Source organism: Erinaceus europaeus, chromosome 19, assembly GCF_950295315.1.
Source record: "Erinaceus europaeus chromosome 19, mEriEur2.1, whole genome shotgun sequence".
NCBI classification, from domain to species: Eukaryota; Metazoa; Chordata; class Mammalia; order Eulipotyphla; family Erinaceidae; genus Erinaceus; species Erinaceus europaeus.
The window spans coordinates 66889712-66913873 of NC_080180.1; the positions used below are offsets into that span (position 1 = coordinate 66889712).

Here is a 24162-nt window from a genome sequence, read left to right on the forward strand (position 1 = left end):
GTGCATCATGGGAGTGATACTGAGAGAGCCAGTGCGTTATGGGAGTGATACTGAGAGAGCCAGTGCATTATGGGAGTGATACTGAGAGAGCCAGTGCATTATGGGAGTGATACTGAGAGAGCCTATGCATTATGGGAGTGATACTGAGAGAGCCAGTGCATTATGGGAGTGACACTGAGAGAGCAAGTGCATTATGGGAGTGATACTGAGAGAGCCAGTGCATTATGGGAGTGATACTGAGAGAGCCTATGCATTATGGGAGTGATACTGAGAGAGCCAGTGCATTATGGGAGTGACACTGAGAGAGCCAGTGCATTATGGGAGTGATAGTGAGAGAGCCAGTGCGTTATGGGAGTGATACTGAGAGAGCTAGTACGTTATGGGAGTGATAGTGAGAGAGCCAGTGCATTATGGGAGTGATACTGAGAGAGCTAGTGCGTTATGGGAGTGATACTGAGAGAGCCAGTGCATTATGGGAGTGATAGTGAGAGAGCCAGTGCATTATGGGAGTGATACTGAGAGAGCCAGTGCATTATGGGAGTGATACTGAGAGAGTCAGTGCATTATGGGAGTGATACTGAGAGAGCAAGTGCATTATGGGAGTGATACTGAGAGAGCCTATGCATTATGGGAGTGATACTGAGAGAGCCAGTGCATTATGGGAGTGACACTGAGAGAGCAAGTGCATTATGGGAGTGATACTGAGAGAGCCAGTGCATTATGGGAGTGATACTGAGAGAGCCAGTGCATTATGGGAGTGATAGTGAGAGAGCAAGTGCATTATGGGAGTGACGCTGAGAGAGCCAGTGCATTATGGGAGTGACGCTGAGAGAGCAAGTGCATTATGGGAGTGATAGTGAGAGAGCCAGTGCATTATGGGAGTGATAGTGAGAGAGCTAGTGCATTATGGGAGTGATGCTGAGAGAGCCAGTGCATTATGGGAGTGATACTGAGAGAGCAAGTGCGTTATGGGAGGGATGCTGAGAGAAGTGCATTATGGGAGTGATACTGAGAGAGCCTGTGCATTATGGGAGTGATACTGAGAGAGCCAGTGCATTATGGGAGTGATACTGAGAGAGCAAGTGCGTTATGGGAGTGATACTGAGAGAGCCAGTGCATTATGGGAGTGATACTGAGAGAGTCAGTGCATTATGGGAGTGATACTGAGAGAGCCAGTGCATTATGGGAGTGATACTGAGAGAGCCTGTGCATTATGGGAGTGATACTGAGAGAGCCAGTGCATTATGGGAGTGACACTGAGAGAGCAAGTGCATTATGGGAGTGATACTGAGAGAGCCAGTGCATTATGGGAGTGATACTGAGAGAGCCAGTGCATTATGGGAGTGATAGTGAGAGAGCAAGTGCATTATGGGAGTGACGCTGAGAGAGCCAGTGCATTATGGGAGTGACGCTGAGAGAGCAAGTGCATTATGGGAGTGATAGTGAGAGAGCCAGTGCATTATGGGAGTGATAGTGAGAGAGCTAGTGCATTATGGGAGTGATGCTGAGAGAGCCAGTGCATTATGGGAGTGATACTGAGAGAGCAAGTGCGTTATGGGAGTGATGCTGAGAGAAGTGCATTATGGGAGTGATACTGAGAGAGCCTGTGCATTATGGGAGTGATACTGAGAGAGCCAGTGCATTATGGGAGTGATACTGAGAGAGCAAGTGCATTATGGGAGTGATACTGAGAGAGCCAGTGCATTATGGGAGTGATACTGAGAGAGTCAGTGCATTATGGGAGTGATACTGAGAGAGCCAGTGCATTATGGGAGTGATACTGAGAGAGCCTGTGCATTATGGGAGTGATACTGAGAGAGCCAGTGCATTATGGGAGTGACACTGAGAGAGCAAGTGCATTATGGGAGTGATACTGAGAGAGCCAGTGCATTATGGGAGTGATACTGAGAGAGCCAGTGCATTATGGGAGTGATAGTGAGAGAGCAAGTGCATTATGGGAGTGACGCTGAGAGAGCAAGTGCATTATGGGAGTGACGCTGAGAGAGCAAGTGCATTATGGGAGTGATAGTGAGAGAGCCAGTGCATTATGGGAGTGATAGTGAGAGAGCTAGAGCATTATGGGAGTGATGCTGAGAGAGCCAGTGCATTATGGGAGTGATACTGAGAGAGCAAGTGCGTTATGGGAGTGATGCTGAGAGAAGTGCATTATGGGAGTGATACTGAGAGAGCCAGTGCATTATGGGAGTGATAGTGAGAGAGCCAGTGCATTATGGGAGTGATACTGAGAGAGCCAGTGCATTATGGGAGTGATACTGAGAGAGCAAGTGCGTTATGGGAGTGATACTGAGAGAGCAAGTGCGTTATGGGAGTGATACTGAGAGAGCCAGTGCATTATGGGAGTGATACTGAGAGAGCAAGTGCGTTATGGGAGTGATGCTGAGAGAGCAACAGCCATCTAAGTAACCAGCTGAAAAACCGCGCTTGTCCGACCCAGAAGGCCCCTTGGCCATTATGGAAGCAGCACAGGAAAGGTGTGTCACACACACCTTGACTAAGATGGCTGTTCAAGCTGAGGCGGTCCCCTGGTACCCTGGTCTCCGGTGCTGCTGAGGTGCCTCTCAGGCGTCCGGTGACGGCCGCGCTCAGCACAGGGGGCCTCAGAGTGCCGGTAACGGCAGTGCCTCCCCACAGGCTTTCGCGGCGCCTCTGTCACCGAGTGTGACAGCTGCCATCTGGGCGGGAGGCCGTGGAGGTTCCGGCTTCTTCCTGGGGTGTTTCTCAGCCGTTTCTGCTGAGGCGAGTGTGACCCCTCGGCCGGGGCAGATAGAGAAGCACTACAGCATGTCTGACTCCGGAGACCTCTCCTCAGGCCTCCAGGTGTGGACAGGACCCGGGGCCTTCTCCACGCAGCCGCCATCAAGACCTCGCATCCTGGGCGTCTCCACTCGGGGACACGCTCAGCCCGGCGGCCCGTCCCTCTGGCCGAGGTGTATCAGCGAGCTTCTCGGGCCCGAGTCCCCTTAGTTGACCCCCCAGAAAAGTCGTTTGAGGCGGCCCTGCGCTCGGCACCACGCCGGCCCTCAGACTTGCCGGGCCACGGTCTCCCTAGACGCCGCCACGGGACGTGCCACGCGCTGACGTGGCTTCCGGCCTCTGACCGGTCGTCCCGCAGATTCCGCCGCACGCCTGACTGACTGACTGCCTGACCGCCTGACCGACGCGCTGTCTGCTTCCCCTTCTAGAATGAGAAGCTGCTTCAGGAGCACCAAGAAAAGGCCGCCCGCCTGCAGAGGCGCCTGACGCAGGCAGAGCAGAGAGCCGCGGCCGCCGCCCAACAGGTGGGAGCCCTGCGGCCGGGACACTCGGGGACCCTCCCTCAGGAGGGGTGGGGGCGAGTAGCAGCCTCGTCCAGGTGAGGGGTGTGTGTGTGTGTGTGTCCCTCTGTCCAGGTGAGCTGTGTGTGTGTGTGTGTGTGTGTGCGCGCCCCCTCTGTCCAGGTGAGCTGTGTGTGTGTGTGTGCGCCCCCTCTGTCCAGGTGAGCTGTGTGTGTGTGTGTGTGTGCGCCCCCTCTGTCCAGGTGAGCTGTGTGTGTGTGTGTGTGTGTGTCCCTCTGTCCAGGTGAGCTGTGTGTGTGTGTGTGTGTGTGCGCCCCCTCTGTCCAGGTGAGCTGTGTGTGTGTGTGTGTGTGTGCGCCCCCTCTGTCCAGGTGAGCTGTGTGTGTGTGTGTGTGTGTGTGTGCGCCCCCTCTGTCCAGGTGAGCTGTGTGTGTGTGTGCGCCCCCTCTGTCCAGGTGAGCTGTGTGTGTGTGTGTGTGTGTGTGTGTGTGTCCCTCTGTCCAGGTGAGCTGTGTGTGTGTGTGTGTGTGTGCGCCCCCTCTGTCCAGGTGAGCTGTGTGTGTGTGTGCGCCCCCTCTGTCCAGGTGAGCTGTGCACCCCCTCGGGTATTTCGCAGCCTCCGCACAGTTTCTGGACCCCCAGGTGTATCATTCGCAGCCATGGGGTGTCTGCCTGACGCCGTCTGGGGTGTCACCCAGCACGCAGCACCCACGCAGGGCGCAGAGGGCACTCCCGGCCTGGCCGGCGGCTCCCAGCGCAGCTGTCCACTTCCCTTGCAGCTCGGCGCGGCCGCCGTGCAGAGGAGAAGAGCGGCCTCCATGATGAACCTGGACAGTGTCTAGCCGCCTCTTCACCGCAGCCCGGCCGCACCCGGCGGGGTGGGCGCTGGAGCCTCCTCGGGCGGGAGCCGGACCCTTGGGAATAACGCAGCTGGGCCGGGCCCGTCATCTCCTACCGGCCGGCCGGCACGCAGGAGCCCAGGACTTGGTTGGGGCGCCGAGTCCGAGTCCGAGTCCGCCTGCAGTGAACCCCGAGTGCCCGAAGACCCGGCGATGACCCGGTGCCTGCCGCAGTGACGGGGCCGCCGGACAGCGGGGCTCCTGTGCCGGCAGGGAAGCGGTGCGGACAGGCCGGGGACGGGTCTGCGGCTGGGCGCTTGGCTCCTGCGGGCGGGCGGGAAGTCCCCGGCCGCCACCTCGGGCTCCGCAGCTGAACTGGTGGCTGAGAGGCCGCTGCTCCTGCTCCTCGTCTCAAATGGCGCCCAAGTCGGTGGCCCTGAGAGAGAGGCCGCAGTTGAGGCCGGAAGGCTGGCCGCGATTGAGCCTGGGGCGGGTGGCCCGAGGGGACTCGGCTTCACACCAGCCCAGAGCGCCCACTGGGTTCACCCACCAAGCACAGTGCTGCCGTGACTCGACGCGCCCCGCGGACATCCAGGACCGCTCTGCGGACATCCAGGACCGCCCTGCCCCAGCCTCGTCTCTGCTGTCGGACCCGTGGCCTGTACACGGGACGAGGGACAGTGGCCACGGCGACCATCATTCCCGCCGTCCCCTTCGAGGCCGGGCCGCGCCTTGCAGGCCACACACGGCTTTGACGTCGAGTCCCAGGACGGAGTTATGGGCCCGGGCCCATCGTCACCACGGCCTCCGGTGGACGGGGCTTGACTCCGCGGCTGCCCCGTGGCTGGGCAGGGACGGCCCCTCTCTCAGGTGGCCCCGGCTGTCCCGTCTGTCAGCATTTTCCTGTGCGTCCTGCATACGGGCACGTGAGGGCTGGGGTTGGAAAGGCGAATAAATACTAAGGGAAGGGACACAGCATAATGGCTATGTAGACAGCCTCATGCCTGAGGCTCCAGAGTCCCATGTTCAGTCCCCTGCACCACCATAAACCAGAACTGAACAATGCTCTGGTTGGGGGGGGGGGGAGAATGACTGACAACAACAAGGGCGACAAAATGGGGGAAATGGCCTCCAGGTGCAGAGTGCAGGCACCGAGCCCCAGTGATAACCCTGGAGGCAAAAACAATAGAAAAAGTAATAATAACCAAGCGTGCAGAGGGAGCCCCCTGCTCCCTTGTCTGAGGCCGCAAGGTCCCTGGGGCTCTGGCAGCAGGAGCCGGGGGCCACCACACCCGAGGGAGAGGGAGGGCAGGCCGAGCAGCGGCCTGGGCCCCAGGTCTGCTGACCCCCGAGGGCCGAGGGCAGGAGGGCCTCGCAGCCCCAGGCCCTGACAGACGGGCCCTCCAGACGTGGGGAAGACACCCAGCAGCCTGGCCTGGAGGACAGCCCAGCTGCAGCCAGCAGGAGAGGCCGGGGGTCAGCGGCCGGCGGTGCAGCCAGGCAGGCAGCCCGGAGGCAGCGCTGAGCATCCACGGGAAACCCTCGGGCCCATCCCACCTTGAAGTCGCAGCTGTTTCCGGGGAGCCGAGCTGGAGAGCCAGAGCAGGGACCCCTGGGGCCCAGCCACCGCCGCCTCAGCCTCCTGGGGACGCCCCAGGCGCTACTGTGGTTACCCCGCCCGCCTGGAAGGAGGGTCACTGGGATCTCCCCCTGGGGAGGGCCGAGGAGAACGGAGCTCTGGGCCAAATGAAATCCAGTCACCTGTGGGGAAGCAGCAGCACAGCCGGCCCAGCCACAGGCCGCACCCCACGCCAGTCGCAGCAGAGGAAGTGTGGGGCCGGCAGGCAGGGTGGACGCGACACGGCACGGCGTCCCGGGCGCATGTTTGCACAGGGCGCAGGCCATGCGTCTCTGACCTCCACGTTCAGAGCCCTGGGGTCCAGGAAGCACCTTCTTTTTTTAAAAAAACCATTTTCTTCTTCTTTGCCACCAGGGTTATCACTGGGGCTCAGTGCCAGCACTACAAATCCACTGCTCCTGGAAACCATTTTTCCCATTTTATTGGACAGGACACAGAGAAGTGGAGAGAGGAGACAGGGAGAGAGACTCCTGCAGACCTGCTTCACCACTAGTGAAGCTTCCCCCTGCAGGTAGGGACTGGGGGCTCGAACCTGGGTCCTTAACGCTTCATACTGGGTACACCGTCACCTGGCCCCAAAAATTCTATTTTTTTTTTAGTATTTTACCTTTTGTTGCCCTTTTATTGTTGTAGTTACTGTTATTACTGATGTCCTTGGATTAAAAAAATGGAGGGGAAGAAGGGGAAAGACAAGACACCTGCAGACCTGCTTCACCGCTTATGAAGTGACCCCTCTGCAGGTGGGGAGCCGGGGGCTCGAACCGGGATCCTTACACGGGTCCTTGCACTTCACACCACATGCACTTAACCAACTGCGCTACTGCCTGACTCCCTCAAAATCACCTTTTTTTAAAAATACTTACTTCCTTTTTGTTGTCCTTGTTTTTTTGTTATTGTTGTTGATGTCGTTGTTGTTAGGACAGAGAAATGGAGGCAGGAGGGGAAGATAGAGGGGGAGAGAAAGACAGACACCTGCAGACCTGCTTCACCGCCTGTGAGGCGACCCCCCTGAAAATGGGGAGCTGGTGGCTCGAACCGGGATCCTTAGGCCGGTCCTTGTGCTTTGTTCCACGTGCGCTTAACCCGCTGCGCCACCGCCCGACTCCCTCAAAATCACTGTCTAAGGAAGTTCACAAGCGCAGTCTTCCTTCCAGATCATCATGCAGGCTTAGCAGTCCTTAGAGCCAATGCTTTGTCCCTAATCCTGAAGAGCCTACCGGCTGATGGCTGCAGGTGTCACAGCTGGTCTCTGCGCAGGCCAGGGGGCCACGTGGGGGTCTGTGCCCGAGACCTGACTCATCCAGGCCTCTGACTTCACCCCTGCTGTCCAGCAGCTGGCTGTGTTCCCAGGAAGAGTCCCGGGCGGGGAGGACGGCACTCCCATCGCTGGGGGGGGGGGGGCAGCCTGGGGGTGCGGGCTTCCGCGGCCGCCAGTGCCCAGCCGTCCACACCTTCCTGGCATGTACCGAGATAGAAACGGCACACTTCTCAGCTCTGGCTGATGGTGCCAGGGAAGGAACCCGAGACCTCAGAACATCAGGCATCACAGTCCTTTGCAGAAGCATCGTGCCGTCTCCCCAGCCCTGCGCACGTCTTCCAAAAGCAGCCCTGTAGACACTCAGAAGCGTATCGCAAAATGTACAGCGTTTATTCACAGACAGACAAAAGGCACAACTTCTACTAAAGAGTTCAACCAAAAATACCGCTGTCCCTGACTAGTTTGCATAAATACTCTCCAAAAGGGGTAGAAATAAATACGGGACCAGGCCGTGTGATATAAAATAGTCATCTCTACATAGACTTTGCTCAACTCTTCATACACCTTTATTTTCTTCCATTTGAGCCGAACGGACCCTAGGCACGTAGTGAAAATCCTCTGTACGGGGCTAGAGGGGCAAGGGCATCCAGCCCTCCGCGGACCGCTGGATTTGTACACGGCACGGAGAACCTTTGCTCAGACTTTGTGTCTCACAGCCTGACAACATTCCAGAACTTTGACTAGCCTGCACTTGGACATGACACACTGGTCATGATCAGCGCTGTGCCCTGGCCAGGATGCACACGGAAAGATAAAGCTGAAAGAGCCAGTGGTTCTGCACTGACGAGGCAGGTGGCAGTGGGGGCTGGGGGGACCTGGAGGACAAGGATGGGGGACCAGCTCACAGGACTCTCACCCTCTCCACCGTGCGCATTCCGAGCGAGAATAATAAACCGGGGCTTTTATCAGTGTGTTCCAGTTTCTGTGGGGTCTATTACTATCATGTTTTGTCTTTTTTTTTTTTTTTTTGGTTCAGCATCGACGTGGAACATTTGAAAGCTTTTCAACCTAAATGTGGGGGAAGACAGGTAAGGCATTATTTTATTTATTATTTTGCACAAAACTAGCATATTCCTAATAGTGCAAACGAATCCGGCACCTCTTAAAATGGCAAGAGGTCACGTACACTTACGAGAACCAGTTCAGATTTCCTTTCTATGGCTTCAGATAGATCATCCCTCGACACTAACCACCCAGAGCTGTTCTGGAGTCCTGAGCAGCTGCAGACAGAGTTCACTGTACCCAGCAAAAGGTTTTTGCTCGTATCCAGAAAGAAAGAAAGAAAGAAAAGGGGGGGAGAAACCTGGTGCTGAAATCCTGCTACGTGCGGGCGAGCACACAACCAACCGGGTGCCCGAGAAGCTCGCCTGAAGCAACGGCGTGGCAGGCACACAGTCTTTCCCAAAGAGCCCGGGACTCGAAACAAGTCACCGGAACCTGGGTCACTCTCTCGGCTCCCCCAAACTAAGCTACAACTGTTTCCAGAAAGTCAGAACTGGGTTTGCAAACGCCATCCACACACAGGGCACTGGGCTGCGTCCGAGCCCGGCCGCCCCAGCATCTGCCAAGACCCGCACAGGACGTGGGGCCCCCGGGCACCTGGGAGACCCACGAGCTGAGGGGGTCACGGCCGCAGAGAAGCCCGACACCAAGCACAGGGGGACACGGGGCACCCCGGGCCACCTCCCACGGCTTCCCAGTTGGGCCCACCACGCCCCGGGGCCCAGGGGACTCAGGCAGGAGCCAGAGGCCATGGCCGCCCTCACACCTGCCGCAGAGCACGGGAGGACACCTGACGGACGGACGGACGGGGAGGCTGCCTGCTTATTGCTGGTCGCTCACCGCTTATTGCCATTTGCAAGGAGGAAGTCGCGGCGTCGCCGAGCCCAGAGCCCTGGCTCCGGGCAAGCCGGCCGCGTGGCAGTCTCCCGTGCCACCGTGTCGGTGAGGGCTCTCCGTGACTTATTGCCTTTTGTTACTTTGTAAAACAGAACCTGTGTTGCTGCCCTTTATCCAAAGGGACCCATTCCGGTCGGAAGCCCAGAGCCCCTGCTACACACACTAGTGGGCAGCCCCATGACCTTCTGGCCACCGGATTTGTCACCTGAGCCAGATGGCCGACGGCACGCTAGGCGCCGGGCAGCGGGAGGGGCGGCCCAGGAGCAGTGGGCAGGGGGCACAGGGCCCAGAGGACGCCCACCCACCCTGACTCCGCAGGCCCGGCCGGCCCCCCCTCCCCTCCCCCACTTTGCCCTCCCCTCCCAGCAGGCTTCCAGGCTTCCCAGAACCCTCCTCTCCAGGGCTGTGCAGACACTGAGCACCCAGTCGGGGCTCCATCCCGGCCCAACAGCGGGATCGTGTGCTTGTGGGAGAAGCCTGGCCCCCGGCACTTGGCAGCCGACGTCAGGCGGGTGCGGCGAGGACAGGGTTCAGGAGGCCAGGATGCCCCTGTGCAGGTGCTGGGTGCCGCGGCCCAGGGAGCCCCCCGCAGGTGGGCAGGCGCCCGCGGCCTCGCTCTCCTCCTCGTCGTCGGGGGCATAGCCGCCGTCCTCGCCGTCCGCCTGGGGGGAGCCCAGGCACGGGAACCGGGAGGCGGCGGGGGTCCGCGTCTGGGGCCGCTGCTCCCCCTTCTTTGGAATCCGGAAGCCGCCCCAGTTGCCGGCGGGGCTGGCGGGGACGGGAGGCACTTGGGGGGTGGCCGGGGGCGCTCGGGGCAGGGCGCCGTTGGGCCGGGGGCCGGGGGCGCCCGGGGGACCCGGGGGGGCGCGGCGGTGGTCCAGGGGCCGTTGCAGCAGGGCCGGGCAGCCAGGGGGCCGGCGGAAGGGCCTGGCGTCGGGCCTGGCCAGCTCGCCATGAGGCCGGGAGTGGCGACGGGCCCCGGGGTCCAGCCTGTTGTGGGGCGCCAACAGGAGCCGGGCCTCCGCCAGGGTCTTCTCCAGACTCAGCAGGCTGTTGGGGAGCCCGGGGCCCCCCCGAGGGCCCTTCCCCAGCGAGCGCACCAGCGAGGTGCCCAGCTGCTTGCGGAAGAAGGCTGAGTACCACTTGAGGTCCTCGATCTGGGGGGCGCCGGGGCCCGCAGGGCTGTTGAACAGGAGCGAGCTTTCCAGGGACGGGGCGGCCACGCCTGGGGGACAGAGAGAGAGCAGGCGATGGGCCCGCGGCCTGCACACCCCCACCCAGTTCCATGCCACTGCAGCCCGCGGAGGGACCAGGGCACCCCCGGCCAGCTGTCACTCTCGGCGGCCACAGCGTCCGGGTGGCAGGCCCTCCCCGAGTGTCCCCAGCAAAGGCCATGGGCAGCTGGACTCCACCACCTGGACACACAAGGTCTGGAAGATGCCAAGGCACCAGGGCAAGCTCACTCCTATGCCCTCGGCCCTGCGGCTGGGTCCCCTGGACCTGGGCCCTTCTGGACCCCTGAACCTGCGTCTTCATGGCCACGGAGGCCGCCATCTCCCCCACCCGCCACCTCCGTGTCCCGGCCTGGCTTCACCCGGCGCTGCGGGTTGAGGGGCCACCTCCCCCCTACCTGGCGCCCCACGGAACTCGGGTCACGGAGATCACAGCCTCGCGCCCCAGCCTTGCAAGGGGGTGCCCACAGGAGGCGGGCAGGGGGCCCGGCAGGAGCAAGACAAGCTGAGGGGCCAGGCCGAGGTCTCAGGGCCCTGGGCCCTGACTGCCTGAACAAGTCCCTCGGGGAAGGGCTGCTGGCAGGTCAGCACCGCCACGTCCCGGGACATGAGCACCGGGAGCTCCCGACCCCGCCTCTCCCTGCGTCCCGGCGTCGGACCTGGGAGTCTGTGTCCACCGGCTGGAGAGAGCCCAGTGCGGCCGCGGCACCGCACGGGAGCTGTGCTGGCCCTGCCTCTCTGACGTGGCCCAGAAGCCACACGGGGACAAGGCCACAGCGACCCTAGTCAGCGCAGTGACCCCCGCTCATGACACGTGCCCGGCCCCAGGAGCCGCCCAGGCCTGACCTCGAGCCCCTGCGGCCACACCCTCCTCTCAGCACCCACGTCCCAGTCCCAGCAGACCCAGTCACGGCGCTCTGAGTGTCCCCGGAGCACAGCGGGGGCGCGGGTGACCCCACAGCCTGGAGCGGAGTCCCTGAGCCCAAGCCCCGTCCATCCCCCGGGACGGGCAGGGGAGAGAGGCTGGGTGACCCCTGGCCAGGTAGCGTGGTGTCTGTGGCGGGTGCTAGGCTGGACCACGCTCCCCCAGTGACCCCCGGGAGGCGGCTGACTCTACCCCCCACTTGTCACACTGGGAGGCAGGTGACCTGAGGGGTGGACTCCTATGGGGCGGCTAACCCTGCGCTCGCCTGGCCGAGTCCCTCCCTGCACTCCAGGCCCCACGGGTGACCGAGGCTCCCTGACCCCTGCCCTGCCCTGCCCTGCAAGGGGCCACAGCGTACCTGGGACTCGGTCCTGCTCCAAGAGCTTAGTGTAAAGGCTGAAGATCTGCTCCTGGACTTTGCACACCGAGCGCTTGATCTTCTCCCTGCGTGTCACCATATAAGTGAGGTTCCGCACCTGGAGGGAGAGAAGATTCCGGCTGAGTGAGGCCTTGCCACAGCAGCAGAGCCCCGTGGGACACCCGGGGCCCCGAATGCCCGCCCCTCTCCTCGCTCAGAGGCCCGGAGCTGCCCGTGGGGGGCCAGGGCCCCAGCAGCCACCAGGAGTCCGAGGAAGCAGCCGGAACCTGGGGCTGACAGGCGAGCGCACGGTCACTCCAGGGTGTGGCTCTGGGCGCTGAGTCCGGCTCCACGGCCCCACCCTCTCCCGAGGGGCACAGGTGGCCGTGCGACGCCCAGGCCCACTCAGCTCCAGCAGGGGCCAAGGGGGCCGGCACAGCGAGGACGCGGGGACAGCCGGACCTCAAGCCGTCGCGGGCCCGGACACCTGGCAGCGCCCCAGCCGCACGGCAGCCCCGCTCAGGGCCCCTTGGCCTTGCACCCCTCGGCCTCAGTCGGCCCAGCTCCCTGGGAAGGGGCGGGCGGGCGCCAAGCCCTGCACTCCACACACACTGCTCACGGCTGACACTCCACATCCATTCCCACCAGACGGCTCTCCCCAGAGGCCCGTCCAGAAGGCCCGGCCTCGGGCCACGTCCCTGTGACACTGCCTGACCCCTCCTGGGGCCTGGAGACCCGCCCAGCAGGAGGTTCGCCGCCCACACGGCCACCTGTCTCTCGTTGTCAGGGGGCCGGCGGGTGGCAGGCCCGCTGAAACGCACACAGTTCACTAGGCTAAGCGCACGGGCCGGCTCCCCACCCGCAGGGGGAGAGCTCCCCAAGCAGAGAAGCAGGCCTGAGGTGTCCTTTAACCTCTCTGTCCTAGCCAACAAACTGGAAAACACGCCGCCAGGAACAGTGGGTCCGCCGGCCGGCACCGAGCCCCAGTGATGCCCTGGAGAGAAGGGAACTGGTGCAGCCTTGGAGGTAGCACAGAGGGCAGAGCGCCAGACTGTCAAGCGCAGGGTCCTGAGTTCCGCCCCTGGCACTGCATGTGCCAGAGGAATGCTCTGGCTTTTCTCCTCTCTCTCGTTTGTCCTTTTAAAGGGCCAGGTGGTGGTGGCGCACCTGGTTGAGCACACGTTACAGTGCTCAAGGACCCAGGTTCGAACGCCTGTCCTCACCTGCAAGGGGGAAGTTTTGCAAGTTGTGAAGCAGGGCTGCAGGTGTCTCTCTCTCTCTCTCTCTCTCTCTCTCTCTCTATCTCCCCCTCCCCCCTGTGATTTCTGGCTGTCTCTTTCCAATAAATAAATAAATCAGTTTAAAAAAAAATTTTAAAAAGAGAAAGAAAACGTGTAATCACAGAACTGAGGCCACAGGTCTCCACGTGTTGTCATGCAAGGAAACAGCCTCACCCAGAGTCCAAGTTTCCAGGGAACAAGCACGGAGCCCTTCCCAGAGAAAGACGGGGGGGGGGGGGGGGGTCAGGAGGGGGAGCACTGCCGAGGATGCTGGGAAGCAGCCCCGAGGCATCCTGGGAAAACCAGCCCCACCGCGGCAGGTGCGTGCCCGGCCCCCGCCTCACCTGAGTCACCCACAGGGCACAGGGACAGGGTCCCTCCCGGCCTCCTGCGACCAATGTGGGTGGGTCCTCAGCTTCCCCATGGCTGAGTGGGAACCCTCTCTGGCCCTGTCCTTGGTGGGTGCCCCGTCTGAGCAGGACGTGGGGAGAGGCAACCTGCGGGGCTGACCTCTGAGCCCCTCCCGTCCCCTCCTCCCAAGTGCCAGCAGGGACCCCCTAAGCAGCCTGTCCCCACATCCCCGGGCTCAACCCACCGGCTTCCTCCAAGAGGTGAGCCCTCCGCGGGTGTGCCGGCACCGCCAGGGCCCAGAGGCCACACAGTGGGGCAGCTCCGCCCGGGGCCTCAGCGCGGGGCGCAGGACGAGGACACGGGAGACGCTCCCACCCCGCGCGGGCACAGGAGTCCAGCGGGGGCACGTCCTCGTCACACCCCGTCCGTGTCTCTCCGGGAGGGGTTCCCGGGGAAGAAGCCCCTTACCCAGCCCGCTGCCACCCGCTGCCCAGCCTGGACCTCGCTCAGACCACAGACACAGACCCGGGGCTTGTGAAGCGCCCCCCACGGAAGCCTTCGGGAAGGCGCGCCCCCCCGACCCAGTGACCCCCAGGTCCCTCCGGGGAACGGCAGGGGCGCTTGTGGGTCACCGCGGCTGCAGCGGAGAAAAGAGGCCACCCGCCAGAGTTTCTGCACGTTTATTGTGGTGAGAGACAAGCACGGCCGCGCGGGCCACAGTCCGCCCCGGCACCGGGGGTGCCCCGCCCCCCACCCTCACCGGCCCCACGAGAAGCCTAGCGGCCCGCGAGGGGCTCAGGAGGGGCGGCCCGGCCCCCTCTCTGCCCCCACTCTCCCTTCATGCTGCGGGCGGGGCGAACCCCACGGGAGACCCCCACGCCCAGGAGCGCCCGGCCCCGGGGGTGGGGGTGGGGGTGGGGTACGAGGCGGGCGGCCAGTGGGGGCCCGGGGCTCTGGGGGCGTCCCGGGAGAGCCGCGGGCCGGGGTCACTGCCAGGAGGCGCCCGCGCCCGGCCAGCTGCGTGCGGTTCCCGGCCCGGCCCGCCCCACGCATCCCGGCCCTCGGGCGGCGGGCGGGCGCTACCAGGCGTCGCTGGGGACCATTACCCGCTCCAGGTCCTGGCGCAGGTGCGTGAAGAGCTGCAGGCGGCGGAACAGCGCGTCCTGCTCCCGCGAGGCCAGGTCGTCCTCGTCGCGGCGCGGCGCCAGCAGCGGCTGGTTGAAGTTGCCCTTGCGCTTCAGCTTCCAGTACTGGAACAGGAAGTCCACCACCTCGGCCGGCAGGCGCAGGGCCCGCGCCACGTCCAGCAGGTCCACGAACGAGTAGAACTCGTCCTCCAGCTGCTGCAGCTTCTGCTTCCGCTGGCTGCCGCGCGGGGGTCCCTCCCCGGGGGGCGCCCCGCTCTCGGGCGCCGCCGCGTCCTCCTCCCCGCGCTGGCGGGGGGAGCTGTGCTTCGGGCAGTAGGACTTGAACTTGACCTCGTCGTTGTCCGCCAGGATGGTCTTCATCTCCAGGCCCCGGTCGAAGGCGCAGGTCACGTGGAAGGCCGTGCGGCAGTTCTTGACCGAGCACTGGGGAGGACGGGGCGGGGGTCTCAGGGGACAGGTCAGAGGTCAAAGGGCACAGGGGCCGAGGTCAAGGGTCAGTGAGTCAGGTTACACAGGGTCATGAGAACGGGACAGAGATCAGCGGGCACAGGGCCAGAGCAGGGGGAACACCAGGGCAGCAGGCTCACGGGACAGCCAGGTGTGGGGCCGCCCCCTCTGCCCGACGCAACTCTCGGGGGGCGGGGGGGGGTGGCAGGGGTGCCCTTTTCTTGCCAGCAGAGCCGCTGGCCCGAGCCACAGCACCCGCCGTCTCACCTAATGGCCTCCCCCAAGAAAGGGAGGCCCAGCCTTGGTGACAGACCCACGGCTCACACGTGTGCACGGCCGCCACCCAGGGCACACTCACGGCACTGGCCCTACATGCCTGAGGTGGCAGGAGCCCACCTGTCCTGCATGCTGGGCCCCCGCTCAAGTCCCAGCACTCAGCCCAAGAACGAGCCGTCCTAGAGCCCACCTGTCCTGACCCGTCCACCCGCCCTGTCCCAGCCCAGCCCAGGCCAGGCGCCCCCCACCTGGCACCTGCTCTCAAGAGGGACCACCCCCCCCACAGTGTCCTAGTCCGGGGCCCAGGTCTTCCTGGCCCCACTGGCAAGCCCAACCTACCCCAGGCCTGGATGGAGGCCCCGCCCCCTGAGCCCTCACCTGGGTGGAGGCCCCGCCCTCACCTGGATGGAGGCCCCAAACTTGTCGTTACAGAGGCTGCAGAGAAGCGCCCAGCGGCTGCTGGGGATGTGGGACACCTTGGTGATAGGCTCCATCTTCTCAGGGCTCCCGATGCTCACCTGCCAGGAGCGGGGGTCAGAGGGCACGGCAGCCAGACCCCACAGGGGCAGGCCGGGCAGAACGGGAGCCGGGCAGGCAGAGGACACCCGTACCTGCAGGACCACACGGGGGACCCCCACACCTGGGCCCCACCGCACACACCCCAGGGCCCATCCAGAGGATCCCCACCCCGGCCCCTGGCCCCCGGCCCCCAGGGCACCCACCTCGGGGATCCAGAGAGCGCAGCTGACATGCACCCACTTGGTTCCGCTGCGGGTGGGCTTCATGGCGCCCCCTTTCTTGGGACACAGCAGACAGCGGGGCTGCACCCCCAGGGCACAGGTGCGGCACAGCCAGCTGCCTTCTGGCACCTTGAGGATCCCGTAGCAGGCCTGGGGGCAGAGGGGCGGGTGTGGGAAGGGCCCCGGGCCGCACCCCTGCCCTCGGGGGGGCCGCCCCCCTGCCCGTGCGCCCCTCGGGGCCCCAGCCGGCCGCACCTGGTGGACGCAGATGTTGCACTTGTCGCAGAAGACCATCTCGTTGCCGTCCTCGCCCTCGGGCGACTGGCAGACGTCACAGACCACGTCCTCGTCGTACTCGATGCCCAGTCCCTCCTCCGTCTCGATGGCGCGGTTCATGTTGTCGTAGCAGCGCTGCTCGAACTCCTCCAGCACCCGCTCCATGGTATGCTCGTCCAAGGCGGGCATCCCTGCCACAGAGACGCGGTGAGACAGGGACGAGAGACGAGAGACGCCGCAGCAGCCGTCCGCCTCCTCGAGCCTCCCCGAGCACGGCACCCCTTGGGCTCGAACCCAGGCCCAGCGTGAGTCGAAGCTTGAGCGGCCCGAGAGCTTGAAGCTGCAGGTCGCTGCCGCCTTCCGGCCACCCCTCGGGGCTGAGGCCAGGTGGACTAAGCCTGAGACTCAGCACCCTGGGCCCAGCGGGCAGGCCACGGGCCTTGCGGGCACGCGGGCCGTGTGAAGGCTTGAGCCACACCCTTCCTGCTCGAGAGGGTCAGGGAGCACGGCCGTCCCTCTGGAGACGGGCGGACAGGCCAGCGGCGGCCTACAGGGTCAGAGGACAAAGGGACCCAAAGGACCTACAGGGTGACTGCAGCGCAGGACCCCCATGTGACCCCACCCAGCGCTCTGGGAGAAGGGCCCTGCAGCTGGGTCTCCCCCAGAGGGCCTCCCCCTCCCCAGCTTCACCCAGCCCGGCCTCCCCGGCCTGACCCAGTCTGGGTGCTCCCGCCTCACCCATCTCCCTGAACTCCTCGTTGGTCAGCTCCAGCCACGCGGCATCTGTGTCATTAAGGTCGTAGCGACAGACGCCGTCCGCCAGGGCCCGAAGGTCCACGTAGCCCAGCGCGGGGTCCGAGCCCGTGGACTGGGGCCTGAGGAGCACCAGCGGCTTCTCCTCAGACACGACCCTGGGGGGACGGGCCGGTGATGCCGGGGACCGGAGGTGGGCAGGAGACACGGGGACAGGGCAGGCGGAGGACACGTGGGCAAGGCGGGCTCGGGACAGGGCAGCGGTGCTGGGAGACAGTGAAGGTGGGCGTCCCAGCCGACACAGCCCAAGGTCAGGGATCGTGAAGGCCCCAGGGAGAGGTGACCGGCGTGGGTGGCCGCAGAGGCCCAGCACCTGTCTCCCTGCCAGGCCTCCGGCCCAGTGCAGCCTACACCTCAGCCCGGGTTCCAGGACACGGCCCATGTCCCCACATCAACCCCCACCACTTCAGAAGGGACCTGCCAGGCCCCGTGTCTCAGCACGGGCTCAGTCACTGGGCAGCGGGGCTGGGTCCCTGCAGGAACTTCCCCAACCTGGGGATGGGGCGGGGATCACCACTCTCCGGGCTGGGCTCCTGGACCCCAGGACCCGGGTGTCACGCCCCTTCAAAGTGGGGGCGGGCCACAGGGCCCCCTCACCCCAAATGCTCTGGAACCCACAGGCCCTTAGAGAGCCGACACTCCCCACAGTGGCCTCTGCACCCACCTGGCCCGAGGGTCTGTCCTGCCTGGGCCACCTATGACATCATCTCCTCAGGTACCTGTCACTCTGGCCCCGTCTTTGTCCCCCATCAGTCTGTCCCTGTCACTCTGGGCCCTGGCCGCACCCTCCCGCCACTCGGGTCCCCCATCCAGCTGTGGGGGACACACCCACCTGGCCACGGGCTGGGGGAGGGTGCCGGGGCTGACGGGCACCTGCACGCCCTTCTCCCACTCTTGGCGCCAGGGGTCGGCCAGCACGTAGTACTCGTCAGGGCTCAGCTGGAAGGAGTCATGCAGCTTCATGGCCGTGATCAGGTCCGTCCGGAACACCTGGCCAGGGCAGCGGGGTCACGGGCTGCGCACCCCGGGGCCCGCCGGGTGAAGCGCCCGCCCCGTGTGTGGCCGCAGGGCACGCTGGTGTCCCCCAGATGTCCGTCCGGGACTCCCGAGTCACACGGGCGCCGGAACTTGAGAGGCCTGGCCGACAGGACCCAGCCCAGCACGGACTCCCGAGCCCCCTGGCCTGTCACTCCAGCTCAGCCCGGGGCAGCCGTGACGCCCCAGGGAAGGCCCGAAAGCTTCCAGAAGCCTCCGCCGGCACCGCAGCCACTGAGCAAACACCAAGTGAGGGGGCCCCGGCCCCCACTGCAGGGGGGCCGGACAAGCAGCGCCTCTTGTCTCTCTTGTCTCTGTATCTCTGTCTCTGTGAAGCCAGCTCGTTTCAAATCAGCCACAGTGAATGGGGGAGCCATGCAGGCACTGAGCCCCCCCCCCACCCTGTGGGGAAGCCGCCCCTCAGTAACGGGGGAGCGGTGAGGTGGGCTCCTCACACACGGCGTCACGCTCAGAGACATCTTTGGGGGCAGAGCCACTACCCAGTGACACAGGCAAATGCCCTCCGTGTGTGTGTATGTGGGGGGTGCGTGGCTTGTGCGTGTGTGGCGTGTGCTGGTCTCACCAGGCGTGCGTGCTGACATACCTCAGAAGGCCTGCGGTCATCCTGGTGGTCGTCCTCGTGCCTGGCGCAGGAGCCTGCTGGGTGCTGGGACCGTGAGTTCTGGGACCAGGTGGTGGACAAGCCTGGGGAGACAGTGAGCAGCTGGCTGGGCAGCAAGTTCGGGGCCCCCGCACGCACCCCAGGCTACAGCAGGCACGGGGCTCTGCCTCGGCCCCCATGGGCCCCCGGCCTGGGGCCGCACCCCTGAGAGGGAGCCACACAAGCCCTGGGTCCCCACAGACCCCACCTGACAAGGCCCAGGAATAGAAACTCACTCAGGGAGCCCCAGCTCCCACAGAACCAGATCTGGGTGTGGGCGGAACAGTGTGCAAGGGCCTCCAGAGACGGGGCGCTCACCCCGCGCTCTGGCCTGCGGGGCAGACCTGCCTCTCAGTGTGAGGACGGCCACGACCTGGGTGCGCGGTGAGGAGAGCTGGGCCCCCCTGGCCCCCACCTGCAGGCAGGGAGCGCCACCCCACTCCAGGGACCCAGGTCACAACCTCAGAGCACCCACTCCGCTAAAAGGACCCAGACCACAGAATGTGGGCCCGTGTGACCCTGCACTGGACCCCTCCTGCCCTATGGTGCCCTCCCCCCTGAGCCCCCGGGACGGGCACCCACTGTGAGCCCTGGGCCCCCGGGGGGCCCGTCAGGATGTGGGTGCAAAGGTCCCAGTCAGCCCAGCCCAGGCCGAGTGGCCACTCCCACCCAGCTGAGCTGGGAGCCCGGCCCTGAGCCAGAGGCCAGAGCGCCTCCCCGCCACTTCCGGGCGGCTCGGGGCAGGAAGCAGAAAGCTCCACGTCTGAGAGAATGTTCTAGATGGGTCTGCTGTGGCCCAGCCCCCAGGAGGAAGCGGCCCCAGGGAAGTGCCCTGCAGCCTGGCCAAAGCAAACACAAGGCCGGCCTCGCCCCTGCCGGGCACGGTGGGCAGGGCTCAGGGGAGGGCTGGGCCTGAGCTTCCAGGCTGGTCTGGACAAGGCCACAGGAGAGCCAGCGGCGAGGGGACAGGAGGGCCAGAGGAGTCCCCAGGGGGCAGGGGACAGATGTGACAGGGACCCTGGGCCTCCCTGGAGCCTCCGCTTCTGCAACCCAGATTCCCAGGCCACCGTTCCAGTGACAACCCCTCAGCCTGTCCCCAAGGTCCTCAGCCCGCCTGGGTCAGGGGTCAGGGCAGGCCTGTCCACACAGGGTTCCTGCCACCTCCCAGCCCCTCCGCAGACCTGCACCCAGAGCCCACCTCCTGCCCTGCAGCCCCCAGGCCCTGAGCCCAAGGCCCCAGTGTACCCCAAGGGTGGAGGGCAGGCACTGCCCGGCCCATCACACGAACGGTGGGGTCCTCACAGCTGCGGCAAGGGTGTCCACGGTGCCAGCTCACTGCTCTCCACTGCCCAAAGCCCCAAACGGCGGGTGACAGCCAGGGCCAAGCGCGGGGGCAGGGCAGGGCCGGGATGTGCCCAGCACACACGGAGCCTGTGAGGACCGGCTGGCTGCCTGCACGGTGCCGACCCTTCTGGGGGCCGAGGCTGGCGGTGGGGGTGGAGGGGGGACCCCGCAGGGACACTCACTGGCATTGTCGTCTGAGTCCTCACTGCTGCTGGGCAGGCGGCCTCGTTTCATGGTCCTCAGAGGACAGCAGGCGGCCTGCAGGACAGACGCAGACACAGCTCAAGCGGGCCCTGCACCCCCAGATGGGGAGACACGGCTGGGGGGTCCCAGTTTCCCAGACAGGACAGAGGGACACAACCAGGGGGGCCTCGCCCTTAGACAGAAGCTGGGGACGGGAACACAGGCAAGGAGGGAAGTGATGGGTGACCACAGGGCGGCCCGGACACCCTCAGCTGACCCTCCACACCCACAGCCACACTCCAAGGGCCCAGGCCCGACAAGGGACAAGGGATGCCCGCTGCCAAGGCAGCTGGGGAGGGGGCCATGGGGCGGTCCAGAGTAAGCCCGCCCTGCACCCGTCCACCATCACACGTCCCGAGCGTCCCCCGACCCCGCCGGGCGCTGCCACCTGGCCGTGTCTCTGTGCTCTCCATGACCCTATTAGCCAGCCCGTCACTCCCTGGCCCTGGATGGGGACGCCGGGTCCTTGGGGCGGACGCCGGGACCCTTACCTCACCCTGGGTCTGGCCGGCTCCAGAGACAGGCAGCGGCACTATGCACCCCTCCCTCCCTCCCTCTTCCCCTTCCCTCCATCCCCAGACGAACTTGAAAACCTGCCTTCTCTGCCACCCGCTAAAGTCAGCACCAAGGGGGCCCCAGGCGGTGGCACACCTGGTTGAGCACACACATTGCAGTGCGCGAGGTCCCAAGTTTAAGGCCTCAGTCCCCACCTGCAGGTGTCTCTTACCCTGTCTCCTACTTCCACTCTCAACTTCTCTCTACCCAATAAGAAGCAAATACTATTTTCTAAAGTAAAATGGCTAAGTTATAAAAGTGAATAATAATAAGCTAATAAAATAAAGCCAGCACTAAAGACAGATTCCTACCTGGAGCCCCAGAGCAGAGCCCCCTCCCCGCCCCCCACAGGAAGAACGCGGCCCACCAAGCCCCCACCTCCCGGTCACGTGTCCCGTCCAGGGAGGCAGGACACAGCCCAGTATGTTCCCGGAGCAGCGCCCTGGCCAGAGGCACACCCACCTGGGAACACCTCGCGGGGAGCAGGGTTCAGGGCCTGGCTCTCTAGCACCCACAGACCCACACACGGTGGCAGGGTGACAGGCACCTGGGCACAGCAGAGCCTCCTCCCCAGGCCTGGGGGCAGCCAGGCACCTCCCCCTGGCAGGCTCTGCGCCTGGTCTGCAAGGCTGCGTCACAGGACGGCACTGGACAGACGAGTGGCGCTATACGGTGACAGGGCCCCAGCGCGGCTGGCTGAGCCGGGAGTCCCCCGGGATGCGGGGAGGGGCTCCCCCAGGTGGCCTGGCTCCCAGCTCACTGTGACCCGGGCGGAGCTTCTGGACGGACGTCCCCACGCCAACAAAAACAAGGAAGTGACCAGTGAAAAGTCCCAGCAGGTGTCTGCCCTCAAGTCCCACCCCGAGGGGCACGGGCAGGTGAGGCAGGGGGTGGCCAGGGGGCAGGCAGGGGCGCAGCACGCCCACCCCACCCCATCTCTGCAGGTGGGGGAGACAGCCGGCAGCGTTTCTTCTAGAAGGTGGAGGAAGAGGCCGCGGGTGGCCACGCTCAGCGGGCAGGGAAAGGCCCCACCTGCCCGGCCAGGTGACCGGGACAGACCGTGGCCCCCGGAGACCCCAGGCCGCGGGTGCCCAGCAGTGGGGCAGGTGCTTGCGGGGGCTGCGGGGGTCCTGCACACACTACCACGGGGCTGTGATGGGAGGGCTGCCGGGTCCCTGCCTGGGCGCCCCGGCCCAGGTGCCCGTCGCAGGCCTGGGGTCCCCGGGCACACACAGCCCCAGCCGGGCGGAAACGGCTCCCGACGCCCGCCAGACCCGCGTTTAAATCACCCGCTTTTTCCGGTGGCGGCCATCGCGCCCAGGGAGGGGCCTGGGGCCGGGGCGGGGTCGGGGAGCCTGGCGGGTGGGGGAGCCGGCCGGGCGCAGGAGGGGCGGGTGGGGGACCCGGGACACGGCGCCTCTGGGGGGACCCGGGAACCGGGCGCTGGGGCTGTACGGAGGGCGGCGGGGAGGGGGTGCCCGGAAGCGGGGACCCCAAAGAGATGGGGACAAGGGCTGCCGGATGCAGGGGCCTGGACCTGGACGCCCCCCCCGCCTGGACCTGGGACCCCCGCCCGGCCTGGGACCTGGGAACCCCCCCCCCGCCTGGACACCGCGACCCCCCCCCCCCGCCTGGACACCGAGGCCCCCCCCCGCCTGGACACCACGACCCCCCCCCCGCCTGGACACCGAGACGCCCCCCAGCCTGGACACCGAGACCCCCCCCAGCCTGGACACCGAGGCCCCCCCCAGCCTGGACACCGAGACCCCCCCGCCTGGACACCGAGGCCCCCCCCGCCTGGACACCGAGACCCCCCCCCGCCTGGACACCGAGGCCCCCCCCAGCCTGGACACCGAGACCCCCCCCCGCCTGGACACCGAGACCCCCCCCCCCGCCTGGACACCGAGGCCCCCCCCAGCCTGGACACCGAGACCCCCCCCCCGCCTGGACACCGAGACCCCCCCCCCGCCTGGACACCGAGGCCCCCCCCAGCCTGGACACCGAGGCCCCCCCCAGCCTGGACACCGAGACCCCCCCCCGCCTGGACACCGAGACCCCCCCCCCCGCCTGGACACCGAGGCCCCCCCCAGCCTGGACACCGAGACCCCCCCCCCCCGCCTGGACACCGAGACCCCCCCCGCCTGGACACCGAGACCCCCCCCCCGCCTGGACACCGAGACCCCCCCCCGCCTGGACACCGAGACCCCCCCCCCGCCTGGACACCGAGACCCCCCCCCCCCGCCTGGACACCGAGACCCCCCCCCCCGCCTGGACACCGAGGCCCCCCCCCCCCGCATGGACACCGAGGCCCCCCCCCCGCCTGGACACCGAGACCCCCCCGCCTGGACACCGAGGCCCCCCCCGCCTGGACACCGAGACCCCCCCCCCCGCCTGGACACCGAGACCCCCCCCCGCCTGGACACCGAGACCCCCCCCCGCCTGGACACCGAGACCCCGGCTGCAGGACCGAACCGCCCGCCAAGCGCCGGCGCCGCGGCCTAGTGCGGGGCCCTGGAGTCAGCCCGCCCGGCCACGTGTCGACCCCGCCGCCCTGGGACCCCCGCCCGCGCCCGCCCGCCCCGCACCTGCCCGGCCGCCACGTGCGCCGCGCCGCAACTTCACCCGAGCGGCCGCACCGGGCCTGGACCCCCGCCGCCGCCCCCACCCGGGCCGCTACTGCGAGCCCCACCTGGGCCCGAGCCCGCGACCCCCATCCCATGCGCGCCGCCCCGAGGTCGCCACCCTGCACCCCCTCCCTGCACCCGCCACCCTGCACCCGCCACCCTGCACCCCCGCACCTGCACCCCCGCCCCTGCACCCCCCGCCCCTGCACCCGCCACCCCGCACCCCCCGCCCCTGCACCCGCCACCCCGCACCCCCCGCCCCTGCACCCGCCACCCCGCACCCCCCGCCCCTGCACCCGCCACCCTGCACCCCCTCCCCTGCACCCGGCACCCTGCACCCCCCGCCCCTGCACCCGCCACCCCGCACCCCCCGCCCCTGCACCCGCCACCCCGCACCCCCCGCCCCTGCACCCGCCACCCTGCACCCCCCCGCCCCTGCACCCGCCACCCTGCACCCCCCGCCCCTGCACCCCCCGCCCCTGCACCCGCCACCCTGCACCCCCCGCCCCTGCACCCGCCACCCTGCACCCCCCGCCCCTGCACCTAGCTGGGCGCCGCGCCCCCCGCCGCCATCGCAGCCCCACTTCCCGCGGCCGGGCCCGAAGCCGGGGCGGGCGGCGGGCGGCGGGCGGCGGGCGGCGGGCGGCGGCCCGGGTGCGAGTGCGAGTGCGGTGCGGGTGCGCGGCCCGGCGGCGGGCGGGCTCTTGGCGCCATGTTAGTGACGTCCCCCGGCCACCCGGCGGCGACCTCCGCGGCCCGGCCCGGCCCCCAGCCGCCCCCCCGGCCCCGGGCGCCTACCTGCGGCGGGGGGATCGGCCGGGGCGCCCGGCTGCGCGCCGCATGGGCCCGGCGGGGCGCGGGGT

The 24162-nt window shown here is 66.2% G+C and overlaps 2 protein-coding genes across 8 annotated transcripts in view; one reads left to right on the forward strand and one right to left on the reverse strand.

Moving 5' to 3' along the window:
* SCLT1 (sodium channel and clathrin linker 1) overlaps positions 1-24162 on the forward strand; it is a 243932-nt gene that overhangs the window by 39817 nt on the left and 179953 nt on the right. The window contains exons 20-21 of one of the 2 annotated variants that reach the window (XR_009546408.1): positions 3204-3299; positions 4076-4975. Coding sequence is in view for 1 of the 2 variants with exons in the window: in XM_016188178.2 (XP_016043664.1) it covers positions 3204-3299; positions 4076-4138 (159 nt within the window). In the remaining variant the exon portion in view is untranslated. Of the gene's footprint in view, positions 1-3203; positions 3300-4075; positions 5106-24162 lie in introns of those variants that run through there. The other variant, XM_016188178.2, reaches the window with a different exon arrangement.
* JADE1 (jade family PHD finger 1) lies at positions 7402-24156 on the reverse strand. Of its 6 annotated transcripts, none has more exons than XM_060179083.1 (11): positions 24098-24156; positions 20060-20135; positions 18477-18577; positions 17670-17827; positions 16763-16935; positions 16004-16215; positions 15731-15898; positions 15410-15526; positions 14244-14708; positions 11507-11624; positions 7402-10216 (listed from the first exon to the last, which is right to left on the reverse strand). In XM_060179083.1, the coding sequence occupies exons 2-11, from the start codon at positions 20109-20111 to the stop codon at positions 9522-9524; spliced, it is 2259 nt and encodes a 752-aa protein (XP_060035066.1). In that variant the 5' UTR covers positions 20112-20135; positions 24098-24156; the 3' UTR covers positions 7402-9521. The 6 variants fall into 6 exon arrangements, with proteins under 6 accessions (XP_060035066.1, XP_060035067.1, XP_060035068.1 ...); XM_060179084.1 differs by lacking the exon at positions 24098-24156 and adding an exon at positions 23843-23924; XM_060179085.1 differs by lacking the exon at positions 24098-24156 and adding an exon at positions 21138-21333 and having other exon boundaries at positions 17670-17776.

Bases quoted from the DNA above. Each gene is read 5' to 3' on its own strand.
- JADE1 (XM_060179083.1), bottom strand. From the start codon at position 20,111: ATGAAACGAGGCCGCCTGCCCAGCAGCAGTGAGGACTCAGACGACAAT. The intron at 18,578-20,059 runs GTGAGTGTCCCT...CTGTCTCCCCAG, and splicing joins GGACTCAGACGACAATGCCA to GCTTGTCCACCACCTGGTCC. The intron at 15,899-16,003 runs GTGCGGCCGGCT...CTCTGCCCCCAG, and splicing joins GCAACATCTGCGTCCACCAG to GCCTGCTACGGGATCCTCAA.